This window comes from Macrotis lagotis, chromosome 1 (assembly GCF_037893015.1).
Source record: "Macrotis lagotis isolate mMagLag1 chromosome 1, bilby.v1.9.chrom.fasta, whole genome shotgun sequence".
Classification (NCBI taxonomy): domain Eukaryota; kingdom Metazoa; phylum Chordata; class Mammalia; order Peramelemorphia; family Peramelidae; genus Macrotis; species Macrotis lagotis.
The window spans coordinates 700606649-700621471 of record NC_133658.1 but is presented as its reverse complement, the minus strand read 5'-3'; the positions used below and the strand labels follow the sequence as shown (position 1 = coordinate 700621471).

Below are 14823 nucleotides of genomic sequence, written 5' to 3'. Positions count from 1 at the left end.
AATTTGTCAGGTGCTAGGTTTAGGACATTTTAAACATGATATTTCCAAACTTAAATGAAATAAATGGATACAGATGGGACTTTAGTTAGTCAATAGTGTTCACACTTTATTAGAACAAGAGATTCACAAGATGTTACTCAATGTTTTTTCCATTTTAATCTAAGAAGTTGTGTTTGCTATTCCATTCTTAGCCAAAAAATTTTAAGTTTATGAGAAATGGAAATTATCAACCTTAGCTGAAAAATTCAATTTCTTATTCCAGGTCCATGAGACGAAATCAGTGATCCCTTACTTTTTTGTCTCACAATATATACAGATTTTAATAATTTACCAGATAAGAAGTAAAGAAAACACATGATAAATCAATTATCAAATGAAACAAAACAAAACAATCTTACCTCTACTGACATCCATTGCATAAAGTTCTCGGAGTCCAAGGTCATTAAAGGACTTTGCCAGGTCAAGAGGCTCCTGAGATTGATAGTCCTTCAATAATATGGTGTGTAAAGGGTCAAACTCACATTTACTACAGATAATAGGGGTGAGTTCTCGAAGGGATGCATGTGGACTGACTCTCACAACTGTCTTCTGTGTTTTCTTGTAGTTTATTACCACTCTTACAGTTTGCTGAAATATAAAAATTAAAGTCATACTTGTTGTTGAGTTGTTTCAGTTGTGTACAACTCCTTGTTCCTCCCTTTTGGGTTTTTTTTTTTTTTTTTTTTTTTACCAAAGATACTAGAGTGGCTTGCCATTTCTTTCTCCAGTTCATTTTATAAATGAGGAATTGAGATAAACAGGGTAAGTGACTGAGCCAGGGTCAAGCAGCTATTAATGTCTGAAGTCAGATGTGAATTCAGTAAAAATGATGCTTCCTGGTTTCAAATCCAGTGTTCTATCCACCGTGCTACCCACCAGTCATAGTATTATTATGATGAGAAAAAAGTATCAATTTCAATGACCTGGAATCCTAGAATTCATCTTCTTAGCTATATTCACACAATTAAGATTAATTTTATGTCTATATCTAAAAGTTATTTTGACTAATTTTTCCTAGTTCTAGAAGTCCTTAAACCAAAAGACATCAATTTAGTATAATTTATAGTACTTCAGCATCAAACTACAAGATAAATATTTCCTCAGTACATTGTAGACTCTTAATAAATTACCTTGTTTCTTCTACATTATCATTTTAAAATTAGAAAACATACAAAGATAAAGTTCTTATCTACCCTCCATTCAGGAAGTACATGTTTTACAAAAATTTTACTAATTAATAGATTTTTATGAGGTCTTTGTTCTAATTTAAGCACTTAGTGTTTTCTAATATTTGTATTTATAGTTACTTACATTTAGGTGTGAATTATCTTAATCAACCTAATCCCAAATCATGGTATAAACTAAAAGGGTAATTTTTATTCATTTTTGGTAATTTCTCCCCCCTTCTATGTACTTAGACTTATTTTTCTGAATAGTTATAGCTATCTAACTGAAAAATCCTTTTAGGATACTGAGATCCAATGCAAAAAAAAAAAAACCAACAAAAAGCAAAAAACACAATAACATCTACAAAAGGAGCACAAAGAAAACCATAAACTTCAAAGGGAATGTTTCTCTCTAACTTTGTGTATGTCATCACTTTTATCACTTGCTGAGTACTCTTGGCAAGCATGAATGTCTATATTTCAAAGGATCAATTAAAATTCACTCTGATTGCACCAATAAAGGCCCTTCACATAATCTTTTTTTACTTCTAGTTCAAAAATATATAGCTCTTTCTGCACCTTATGTCCAATATCTTTCTGCCAGGAGACAGGTAATAGGCTTCACTGTAGATCCTTTGAAGATATGGTTAGACATTGCATTGATTGGAGTTCTTAAGCCTTTCAAAGTTGTTTTTCAAAAAAGAAAATACATTTCATATGAGCTTAACATGCATGAGGGAGACATTCTCATAAGAGAAATTTTCAAATTTCATTTTCCTCCATGTCAAATATTTGCTGGATAGAGGTGCCTCTTTCTATGTAATTCTTTGACCCCTCGGGTTATTAACATTTTCTCCCATCTCAATTTTCCTTGTTTTATACTCATTTGTGTATGATAATATGCATAATTTTAAAATCTTTGTCCAAACTAAGCATATAATTAATATTTCAAAAAATATTTGTCAAACTGAATTGAAATAGTAATCCATGTTCTCTGTAGTAAAGTTATGATTCTTTTTCCTTCCAGCTTTGACAAGATATTTCTCTCTCTCTCTCTCGCTTTTTTGTAAGGCAGTGGGGTTAAGTGATTTGCCGTCACACAGCTATGTAATTAGTAAATGTCTGAGGCTGGATTTGAACTCAGGTCCTCCTCACTCCAGGGCCAGGGCTCTATTCACTGTACCATCTAGCTGTCCCAACAACATTCGTAAATATGTTTTGACTGATGATTCAATTAGAATTTATTTTGGTAAATGCTGTTAAGGTATGAATTTAGCTTTTTTTTTCATCCTTGCCCAACATTCTGTGACTCCTTTTGGGATTTTCTAGGCAAAGATACTAGAGAGGTTTAACATTTCCTTTCCCAACTCATTTTCCAGATAAAGAAACTGAGGAAAACAGGCTTAAAGGGATTTAACCAGGACTCACAGTTAATAAGCATCTGAGGACAGAGTTGAATAAGGTCTTTCTGACTCCAAGTCCAGCACTCCATCTCCTTCACCACCTAACTCTCCCCAAGACATGACTATGAACCCAATTATCCATCCAATTTGGTCATTAAAGACAAACTGCCCTTTAAAAAATACATTGACATATTCTATTTCTATATTACTTAATATTTTTGCAATGCTTCATAAAGATTTCATCGAGACAAGAAAGAACATAAATTATAATTGATGAGATCTGTTCAGTTTAGTTGCTGATAATAATCATATAATTTTCTTCCTCATTTTATATATCTCCTTGTAAATAGAGGGATTTATCATGAAAATTAATTCTTCAGTGATGCTGAAAATGTATTGTCTTCAACATAGATTATTTCTTCCATGTGCTTGATTGGTTCCTGATGCTTTTATCCACTTTATTTTCTTCAGTGTCATTACCTGCTCTTTCGGTAGTAGACTGAGCTATTTGACAATCCACATGTGGAATGGTTCTACTCCAAATGATGATAAGAATAGATAGTAGAGGAACAATGGAAAATCCTTTCCATCTTTTTTTGTATATATTTTGTTTCTGTCCTTCCAGGTTTATATTCACAAATTCCAATGAATTTTACATTTTCAAATCATGAACAAGGAAAACCATATACATCATGACTACACAAAATATATTGTTGTTATTTATCTTTTATTTTCAAAAAGGGCCAATGATATCACAGGATGATGTCTTGACTCAAGCATGAATTGAATTTTTATGAAATCATCAGCTTAATTCTCTCTTCCAAAGTCATCAGAGTCCAGTATCAAGACAAAAGTCAAGAGGACTGGAGATGTCCTGTGATGCAGCAGATGTGACCTTGGTGTCTTTGATATCTGACCAAACTATGCACAGGACAGCATTTGCTTCAGCTACCTTCACAGTCAATGGAATTGTTATCATTCATTCATTCTTCTGGGAAGTTTTTATATGCTTGGGGTAGATATCCCTCTATCTCGCAAATGAATCTGAAATCCATTGGCTAATCTGTTTTATCCCATCTGTCAAAATCCTTTACTGGGGAATGGTTGTTGTGCATGCTACAGCTTTTTGGAACCATAAGTTTGAATTGGGTGACCAGGTTAGTCATCAAAGAAGGATGAGCAGCTCAATAAGGGCTCACACCAGAAATGCGAGTCCTCTTTGAACATCCCGTAAACACCACACAAAATATAAATGGGAGGAAAAAGAATATAATCAAATGTTTAATTTTAATGACCCCAGCTAGGATTAGAGACAAGTTGAAAAAATGAACCTCTCAATTCTCAAATAAGTGAGGGAACTATCAGTGTAAAATAGTCTGAACATTGCCAATGTTCAGTGTATTGATTAGTTTTTTCTTTTTTCTTTTTTTTTAAACAATCTTAGTTACAAAGGGTGACTTTGGGATATAACCATAAATAAATATGACAGGGAAAGAGAAGACTCATCAAAAATAAAATTTAAAAATAAACTCACTTTATTAAAAGTGAAGGAAACTTGAGAAGAAAAAAATTTTAAGTAATGATATAATGCTTATCAAATATTAAGACCATAACATAAACTTTATCTATCTATGAATGCTATATTTAATATAAATACTTTTGTGTTCCACAAGTGACAGAGATTCATATAGGCAATAACCACTAGATTTTCTGTATTCCATATGCCACCTATATCTCATGGTATACAGCAATTAATTCAATTTACTCAGAAAAAGAACACAAAAAAGTCACTGACATGAAACATAACTAATAAAAATATAATAAAGGAAATTATGTAGACATCAGAATAGCCCACTCTGAAAGTAATTTAAGATTTACTGCTGTCTTACCAAAAAAAAAAAATCTTTCATTTAATTAAGGAAACTTTTAAATAAATAATTTTTCATGTAGTTTTAGAATAATAAATATTTAAATTTTTCTTAGGATTATATTGCAACTAATTTGAAAAACTGACAAAGCATGATCTGATTTGGGTGCCTAACACTTGAAAGTATTCTTTCTTTTTCTTTTGCAGGGCAATGGGGTTAAGTAACTTGCCCAAGGTCACACAGCTAGGTAATTTTTAAGTGTCTGAGGCAGGATTTGAACTAAGGTCCTCCTGACTCCAGGGCTGGTGCTCCATCCACTGTGCCACCTAGCTACCCTGAAAGGATTTTCTCAAATCCTGTCAATACATGGCTCTCAGTAACCATTTTCCCCTAGAAGTTTAAAAACTTAAGACTTGATGGTACCTTTTATTCACATTGCATTCACCAAATCTGTTTTCAATTAATTTATAATAAATGTTGCCAATGACTGAAAATCAACCAAGCAAAATATGACATTTCTCATAACTTATACCACAACATCAAAATTGGAAGCATGGTTCCTACCTCTGGTATCACAGGTGTAGGCTTCTTCTTATCCAAATGTTTTGGTTTTAGAATTACCTTCTCTACTTCCAGCATTCCAATTGGTGTATTGGGTTTAAATTTAATGGGTGTTTTTTCCGCTGATAATAGGTCAATTGTATAGCTTGATGGGTTTAAATGATATTGTGCACAAAGGTATATTAACAAATCCATCATGGGTTTGCTGTAAAATAAGGAAAATAATGATCACCAAAAACATACTCAAGATTAAGGACCACTAAAAATTAGTTTTTTAATAAAAGTCTGCTCAAGATTTAATCATGCCTATAATAAAGGGGTCAAATTTGGATGTAATGAGTTCACAGAAGCAAAAAAGAGGTGTATATAGTAGGAAGCTCACCAGATTTGAAAATCTGAGCTCAAACACCATTTTTGGATGTCATTTAACTTCTCTGAAAATCCTCCAGAAGAATCCTTTCCAGAAAATAGGGAAGTAAGAAAGGAGGTAATTTCTGCATCCAAGAGAAGCAAAAGCAATGAAAACATATTAAAGTGTGAGAAGAAGCAAAAGGGCACAAATGGTGGAGATTTAGCAATTAATGGTCAACAAAAGGCCAAGAGGGCAAGGGATTCAAGAGATTGGCATAATATAGGGTCAGAATTGGAAGAAATGAAAGGACCTGGGAAAATACTGAGTAGTGGAAGGATTTGAAGTCAAGGTGAGAATGAAGAATACAGGTTCCATGAGATAGAGAAAAATCATGATCAATTAATAAAATTTTTGGAATTCATGAACATGGAAATGAAACACATAAGCCAAAGAAAGGATAGAGAATATGACTAATAATGTAGTTGAGACAGCTATATGGCACAATGGATAGAGTTCTGGATTTGGAATCAAGAAGTCTCATCTTCCTGAGTTTGACTAGCCTCAGACACTTAGTAGTTATGTGATCCTGGTCAAGTTTTCTAACCTTGGTTGCCTCTGTTCTTCAATCTGTAAAATGAGATGGAGAAGGAAATGGCAAATCACTCCAGTATCCTTGCAAGAAAACCCCAAAGAAGGGCCAAGAGATGGACACAATTGAAACAATTCAACAATAACTTGAGGTAAAGAGTAGAACTGGTAGTTAAATGGGTTGAAGAACTGCTAAGTTAGGGTATTTGAGGGAATATCAGTATGTATACTAATAATAATAATAATTATAATTATGATGATAACATTAATAGCTATCATTTACATATAGCTTTAAGTTTTGCAAAGTGCTTTACATATTATCTCATTTGATGTAAGGAGAGGTCCCCCTGGTATAAGGAAAGGAATTGGGGTAGAGAGGAAGACTGAGTTAAGCATTAACTAGTTGAGAAAGAAAGGACAGTATCCTGCAGGTTGGTAGATAGATTATGCTTTCTGAGACTGAATTGGGTGGTCAATTTTGCTAGCCTGAATCTCAAAGAAGTGGTTGCTGAGTGATAGCAGTAAAGGGAGAGAATGGAAATGTAAACCTGAAGGCAAAGGGCTACTATTCCGATTCTCTCACAGTACACCAGTGAGATCATAGTTATGAGAGGAGGTAAACCAGAATAGAAAAGGATGGATGCAGTGTCACCAGAAGAATAAAGCATGAGGAAAAAAAGATAAACATGAGAAGTTTATTATCTATGAAGTAGCAATTACAAAGGACACCAGGAAAAGGAAAGTCTGGATTTGGGATGTAGGACTAAGGTAGAATCGGAAATAATGGTATGTACAGTGAAAATGTTCTTGGAAAGCCTCAGGTTTAAGTACCGCTGCAATGGGAAAAGCAAAAAAAGGGATAGGACTAACTAACTACTGGGGGCAAGAACCCAAGTCCTATTCTCTTCTTACTCTTCCCATTGCCAAGACCTATTAGACAGGATTAAGAATAGAAATCTGGGATTTCAACTGCTGATGAAAAACACTTCCAAAACCCAGTAGGCAGCAACCCTTTCAAGGAGTCAGATTAAAATGCAATCAGTATTTAACTAGGAAAAAAACTCCTTTAAAAATGCAAGAGAGGACATTGTTAGTATGTTACTTTCTAAATTAGCATGAGGCCTATAGGAATCTTTATGTACAGTTTAGTGGCCTGGGTATATTTAAGTCTGATAGCAATGTTCTAGGAAATAGTAAGTTCTAGGGAAGTTGCTGGTGAGAAAATTATTCCCCCAAAACATACAAACAAGTGTATATTAGAGTCAGCTTGAAATGGTTTAAAAGCCAATCACTAAGTTTTAAATCAGAACATTTATACCTCAGAAATCAACAAATGCTTCAAACTAGGGCTTGATCTATTTTGTTGATTGTCTAGACTTAGGAAAATGATAGAGAAAATGTTAACACATTAAATTTTAAAATATTTTCTTCTTATATTTTATAAAGCCAGCTGTTAAAATTTATGAGCACACATATTTGCACATACATCTATATAGATATATGTGTATATGTTTGAATCATATACCCACAAGCATGTACCATGAGCTTGTTTGTATTACATGTTATCTTCCTTGATAAAATGTAAGCTCTTTGAGAACAGAGATCTTTGTGGATGGTATAATGGCCCTTGTTTCTATTTGAGTTTGACACCACAGGTTTGGGGAACTCATTGAAGAGGGAATTTCTTTTAACTGTTATGTGATGTGGTGGACAGAACACTAGGTTTGGAATCAGATGGCCCCAAGTTCAAATTTGACCTTAGATACTCTAACTGTATGAATCTGCACAAGTCATTTAACCTTTGTCCAACAGATTCCTAAACAGTAAAAATTAATTATAATATGTTAATAATAACTGCCTTCCAGAATTGTGGTGAAGATCAAATGAAACAGTATTTGTAAACTGCTTAGTAGAGTGCCTAATACATAACAGGCACTAAATACAATATCATTGTTATAACTGTTGTTAGCAGTATTGCCTCTCTCCAAAAGCATTCTGATGCAGGAGGCTGATGCTGGAAGAAAAGTCAAGACTGGCATGCCAAGACAACACTCCTAGAATGGCTATATATTCCTCTGACTTAATCAGTCTTATTGGATTTTCACACAGACACATTCCCCTCTCCTCAAGTAGATACAAAACAACTAGCATAAAAAAGCAATATAATTTTTTACTCTTTTCCCTTCTCAAGTGGCTCGTGGCTCTCCAGATTCCTTTTTCTACTCTGCCCCAGAAGCCTAATAGGCCTTTCCTCCACTGCTGCCCTTTCCTCTGATTGGTAGGTTTCTCCTAGAATCTCCAGTTTAGGTTAAAAGACCCAGGACAACCAGGTTCACTCCTTCATTAATCTACGCACTCTGCTCGACTCCCCACCATAACTCCTCCATATGGGTACTTTCTCCCACTTTTTCATCTTTGTTGTTGTCTTCTCCTACTAGAAAATAAGCTTCTATAAAGCAGAGACTCATTCTTTTTCCTATTATTTATATCCCACAAAACCTTCAATGGTGAATAAATACTCGTTGACAACTTGACTAACTCCCAACATTTTCAAAGAGTACCAGATATTAAATGAATCCTTTAACTTTCCAAATTTTAAACAGCATTGTCCCATTTCCATCAGTAGGCTCAATCTCTATTCACTTACAATGAATTAGAGTAGGTCTAGAAACTAATTTGATGTGAGAGATTTAGAACAACATACAGGTAAGCTTAAGCCTACCTTTCTAGGTTTATTACATAGTTTTTTCCTCCCTCAATCTACCCAACTGGCTGATTTGTGTACCTGCCAACACACTTCCTTCTCACTTGACCACTTAGCATTTCTTTTTATTGGTGTTATTGTTAAGTCATTTTTAATCATATCCAACTCTTAATGACCCCATTTGGGAGTTTCTTGGCAAAAATATTGGAGCTATTTGCTATTTTTTTCCAACTCATTTTCACAAATCAGTAAACTGAGGTAAAACTTGTCCAAGGTCACATAGTTAGAAAGTGTCTGAGGACACATTTGAACTCAGGAAAATGAGTCTTCCCGGCTCCAGGTCCACTATGATACTGAGTTTCTCCTTTAACATCTCTATTTCCCTTTGAATGAAGTAAAGTGCTGCCTAATATTAGAAATCTATGATGAGTTCTGAGTTACTACTAGTAACCTCTCTCTGGAAATTATTATCTCTTTGATATTTAATTTTCTAGGCAGAAGTTTTTCTTTGAATAGAACATAATAAACTCCTCTATACACAAGAAATGTTGTGATTATGTTTTGGTATTCCCAGAAATAGTACAGTGTGTCAGAGAGAGAAAAGGACAGGATATATAACCTCATTGGTATAGAGCAATTAGGAATTAAAACTTGCCATCTATGCTTTCTTTTTGTTTTTCCACATAGTTGGTTACCCTTTTTTGTGTTTCCATATAGTTGGTTACCCTTTTAATCCTATGCATTTTATTTTATTAAATGTTATTCTGAGAAGTGTGGTCTTTTTGTTAAAAAGGAAAAAAATAATAATCTCAAGTACAGAGTTCTCAGCTAAGACTCAGCTAGATCCCTGAAGAATGGCGCCTTCTCCTCAACTCTGAGGCTTAAAGATGTGCTTTGAGTGCTCAGAAATTAAACGATTTGTCATGAGTCATATAGCTAGAACTTGTTAGAATGGAAATCTGAACTTGTATATTAGGCTTTCTCTTCCTATGCTATGGCAAGTGGCATAGTTGTGTTATATAAATGCTTTCTGAATAAGCAAAAGAACTGCATCTGAATATACTTTTTTTCATTTCATTGTATTGTCCTTTAGATAATTTCACAATTCTTCCAGGGCATCTTTGTCTAAACTCATTACAGATTTACTATCACTAAAATAAATGCTGGAAGTGGTGCAACAGATAGACCTGGATAACTTAAATTTGGCCTCAAACACTTACCAAACATGTGACCCTGGTCAAGTCACTTGGGCTTTTTCTGTCTCAGTTTCCTCCTCTTTAAAATGGAACTAAAATAGCATTTACCTCCCAATACCACTGTGAGGATCAAATGAGAAAAAAAGATTATAATGCCCTTAGTACAAAGTATTCAGTGGGTAATTTTTTTATTATAGACTTTTTAAAATAATAAAATGTATTATAATTATTTTTATTTTCAAATTCTTAGATTTCAGATCCTGCTTTTAAATCTATGCTTCTATAAAGGAAGCCAAGTAAGCCATAATCACCCCAATTTCACTCAATTCTTTGGCATGCTACTTTTAGCCCATAGATGGCACTGTATTCCACTTAAAATAGTCACTTAAGTTAGCCTTGACTAGATAAAATTACATATTTATCCAGTAAGACTATGGCTATTGTACCTAAGCATAAAAAGTCAAGATATATCCTGCAATATAAATCACTCTCAATTTTTCTTAAAACACACACACACACACACACACGTTCAGTTTAAGGTAGGACAAGAAGAAAAAGAAAGAGGATCATGTTGTTTTCAATCCTCCTTCACCTTAAAGGGGGGGGGGAGTATATCATGGTGTAACTGTAAGAAGTAAGTTCATTTACAAGTTTACAGCATTAGAAACAGGGCCTTACATTTTCTGATAGGGGAGAATGAAAGGTTCTTCTGTCAATGTATTTCCTAAATTGGGAAGCTGTATTTGAAAATGTAGCTTTGAAAAAGAAAAGAAAAGAGGGGAGGGGAGGGGAGGGAAGAAAAGAAAAAGGTCTAAATGAGCTGTGAGTTTTCTTTTTTCTCTGATATCTGGAATAGTTTTGGTGACACGCTCATTTGCATAACATTAAAAACATACAAATCACGAGACAATAATAGCTAGCATTTATAGGAATGGCCCTTTAAGTTTCACAGAAATACTTTCCCCCCTCCCTACAGCAACTCAAATGAGGTAGATACTATAATTATCCTCATTATGCTGATGAATAAACTGAGCACAGAAAGATTAAATGACTTGCCTATGGTCATAAAGTTGGGGAGTGTCTGGGGTCAAGATTCTGAGGTTTTCTTGACTCCCATCCCTACACCCAAATCCATTGTGTCATTTACATACTACTTTAAGGTTTTCAAAGCCTTCTATAAATATTTCATTTTATTTTTAAAGCAATCCTTGGAGGTAGGTGGAATAATTATGCCATTTTACAGATGAGGAAACTAAGGCAGAAAGTGGTTAGGTGACTTGCCCAGGGTCAAACATAAGTAGTAAATCTTTTGGGACTAGATTTTAACCTAGTAAGGACTCCAGACCTAGGATTGCCCACGTAACTTCTCAGTTCTTACTGATGCTACTGTAGCTAACATTGCTATCTGTGTGGTTGCCTGGAGTGGTATTTTTTGAAAAAGCATACAAAAATGGAATCTAAACAGAAAGAAGCCTATAGAAACAGGATACAATGATATAAATTTTTCCCTTTTTTTTTCATAAATGGTCAAAGACCATTTCCCTCTATCACTCTCAGAGAGCCTTCAGTACTCCCATAGAGATTTTAAAAAGAAAAGAAAAATCCAGAGCTTGATTACTGCAACTCAAAGGAGAAAAGTAATAAAGGAAAAAACTTGGTGCTTTAGAAACACCATTAAGATGATTATAATCAGCCTAGATATCTGTACCTTTGTTCTGAAAACAGAGGCTAAGAACCCATCTCCTAGCATATCCCTGCCACCATTCACTGGCAGAACACACAGCAATTTTACTCAAATCTCAATACTAGCATGGAACTTCGTCAAAGATACAAACATTTATTAAATAAGCACCTAGTATGGGACAGGTACTGCAAAAAGTTCTTTATAAGTTTTATCTGACTTGACCTTTAAAACAGCACTAGGAGATAGGTGCCATTATTGTTTCCATTTTACAGATTAGAAAACTTATTAGTTTTGTCTTCTTTAAGACAAAGGTTAAGAGACTTCTGTTTTTGTTTTCTGGGGGGTTTTGGAGGGTCTTTTTCAAGGCAGTGGGGTTAAGTGACTTGCCCAAGATCACACAGCTAGGTAAATATTAAGTGTCTGAGGCTATATTTGAACTCAGGTCCTCCTGACTCCAGGGCTGATGCTCTATCCACTGTGCCACCTAGCTGCCCCCGGTTAAGGGACTTTTACATATTTGCACAGCTAAGTGTATGATGCAGGATTTGAACTGAGGTCTTACAGATTCCAATTCCAATATCTCTCATTTAACTTTGTATTCAAGGAAGGTGGAAGAGTATTCTGGAACTCAGTTCCAGATGTTAAGAATGAGTTAAAAATGAGAAGGGAGGGCAACTAGGTGGCACAGTGGATAGATTACCGGCCCTGGAGTCAGGAGGATCTGAGTTCAAATCCGACCTCAGATACTTAATAACTGCCTGGCTGTGTGACCTTGGGCAAGTCACTTAACCCCATTGCCTTCGATAAGCAAAATAAAATTAAAAAAAGAAAAAAAAAACAAAAAACAAGAAGGGAGTAGTCTAATTGGACAATGTGGACTTCTAAAGAGAATAGCCCTGATAGTTAACAAGCATTTATTGAGAATAATAGATTTTCTTTCTTACTTAGATAATTTAATATAGTTAACTCTACCTGTTGTTTACTTCTTCTCTACTTAAGCTTTTAAAGTTTTCTTCTAAAGATTTGCTACTTAATGGGAACCTTGCTATTGCCTTTCAGGTGTACTCAGGCAATCTTCATATATTCATCATGGCCTACCTCCCATCTCAGGCTGATGAAAGTTTGAATGGGTTCGAAGCTCTGAGTACCAGGTGTTTATGGGGCTACAGAGTCTAAAGCATAGTGACATGGTGGATAAGGAGCTGATCTCAGTCAGGAGACCTGAATTCAAATTTTGACTCTAACAACTATTGGCTTAGTACACATTACTACACCTAAGAGGTAAGAAGGAATAACAGAAAATAGGTCTTATACGACTGACACATTGGCTATCTGAGCAAGTCACTTAATCTTTTACAGCCTCAGGAATTAACTCTATGAGCTGTAGAAGAGGCACAATGCTGCACTGATAGAGGAAATTTCTCAATAGGAGCTCCTCAGTGAATAAAACCATAGGTCTTGTCAAAAAAAAGCAACTACATCTTAACTCTTCTATTCTCATCTACTTTTCATGACTCAAAATTCTACCTAATTATGGAGATAAATCCTAAAATGAAGGCTGAAAGCTGTCATGTTATCTCAAGAACATGTTTGTCCTAGATAGAACCAGCCCAAACAAGACTTAAATACCCCATCTTTATTGCTCATCTAGTTTTTATTATGTACTGTAATTGTGAGTAAACTGAGATGAAGGCAGCTTAGTAAGCTTATGTCTTCAGAACACCCTCAGTGATCATACACAGTCAATGGAAACTAAAAGGAAGGGCAAGGCCAAGAATATTGACTGTACAAAGTAATTTTCCATGTCAGAAAGGCATGATAACTCAGACTTAGCTTTGTCCCACTTTTAACTTTTTAATATGGATTTTAAGAATTACCAGTGCACTAAAGCAAATCTTTACCTCTTGCTTTGTTAAAACTTTATTTTTATCTTTCCAGTTAACTTACCTACATCCTAGTGAATGATTAACTTAACTGATCAACAAAGAGGTAGAAGTTGGTGAGTTCTTTTTACACATACAACTTATTTTTTTTATTTATACAGAAAGAAATCTCTTAAACCTAAATGAAGAATTAGGAAAGTAAAGGTTTTTGTTATTTCAAAGTTGTTGGAATGCAGGAATAAATACAGTTTTACAAATCTAAAAAACCCACATGCCTGTGGACCTTTACTCTGGAAAAAGGGTTTTTCTTTTAAGGTTTCTTAAGCCTGGAACAAAAGATATGAAACAGTTTTGAATGAATGGAACAAATTTTGATTGGAAATGTAGAAAAATTTAAAGGAAGACAGTATTAGAGACAAAGAAAAATACTTCAGCAGACAATCCATGGCCTATTTATTTGGAAATTAATATCAAAATTCTGCTAAAATGAGAGATAAATAAGATGGCCAGAAGTCATCCCATATAAGACATTAATAGTAAAACTGAAATAGGTCACTTTTAAGTATCCTATTAGATTGCAGCATACCCGCCATGAACAGTTGTGGATTTGATCACATCCCCTGGAAGAACCACAGATAGTTCAATGTCTTTCTCCATCATGTTTTCTTTCTGCTCCATTATGAAATTAGAGGAGTCTATTGACTCATGCGAGGAAACATCAATGGATTGAATCTCAGCTGGAGGAAGTGGTGCCTTGCCTTTAGTTTTTCTTCTAACAAAAAACAGAATAAAAAAAATTAATTAAATTTAATGAGTAAAATGTAGCATGAAGTTAAGAGATTTATTATTTAAACATTGATGATTAAATATTACACTTTGGTATATAAGCAGAGTATAGTAAGAGCATCAATATTTACATGTTTCACACAATGAGCTACTCTTCCTCCCACTCACTCCCTCTCACCTACTCCCAACTAGAATATCCTACTTTGTTCTGCTAACCTAACCAAATTTCTATCTATCTTTCAGTTGCATTTCTTCTATAAAATCTTCTCTACTTGAGTAATACTCTATATAAATAATATTTGCAAAGTACTCACTTAAAACAGTGTTTAGAACATAATAGGTGCTACAAAAATGCCTGTTCCTTCCTCCCCCAATCCACTTTGCCTTCTTGCCAGATAACTCAGTGAACAGAGTGATAGGGTTGAACTAAGGAAGACTTGGGTTCAAAATGTAACATCAAACATTTCCTAACTGTGAGAGACCTCTTTTTTCTCATTTTTCTTCATTTTTCTCATTTGGAAAACAGAGAAAATAATAGTACATACCTTCCAAGGTTATTGTGATGATAAAATGAAATAATATCTATAAAACAA

The 14823-nt window shown here is 34.4% G+C and overlaps 1 protein-coding gene across 7 annotated transcripts in view; it reads right to left on the bottom strand.

Annotated features, from left to right (window-relative positions):
- Window positions 1–14823, bottom strand: part of COBLL1 (cordon-bleu WH2 repeat protein like 1) — a 193153-nt gene that overhangs the window by 55798 nt on the left and 122532 nt on the right. For 6 of the 7 annotated variants that reach the window (XM_074215827.1, XM_074215822.1, XM_074215824.1 and 3 more), the window contains exons 2-4: window positions 14031–14216; window positions 5041–5242; window positions 399–627 (exon numbers count right to left, since the gene is read on the bottom strand). In XM_074215827.1, the coding sequence (XP_074071928.1) occupies window positions 399–627; window positions 5041–5242; window positions 14031–14216 (617 nt within the window). Of the gene's footprint in view, window positions 1–398; window positions 628–5040; window positions 5243–9901; window positions 14003–14030; window positions 14217–14823 lie in introns of those variants that run through there. The other variant, XM_074215828.1, reaches the window with a different exon arrangement.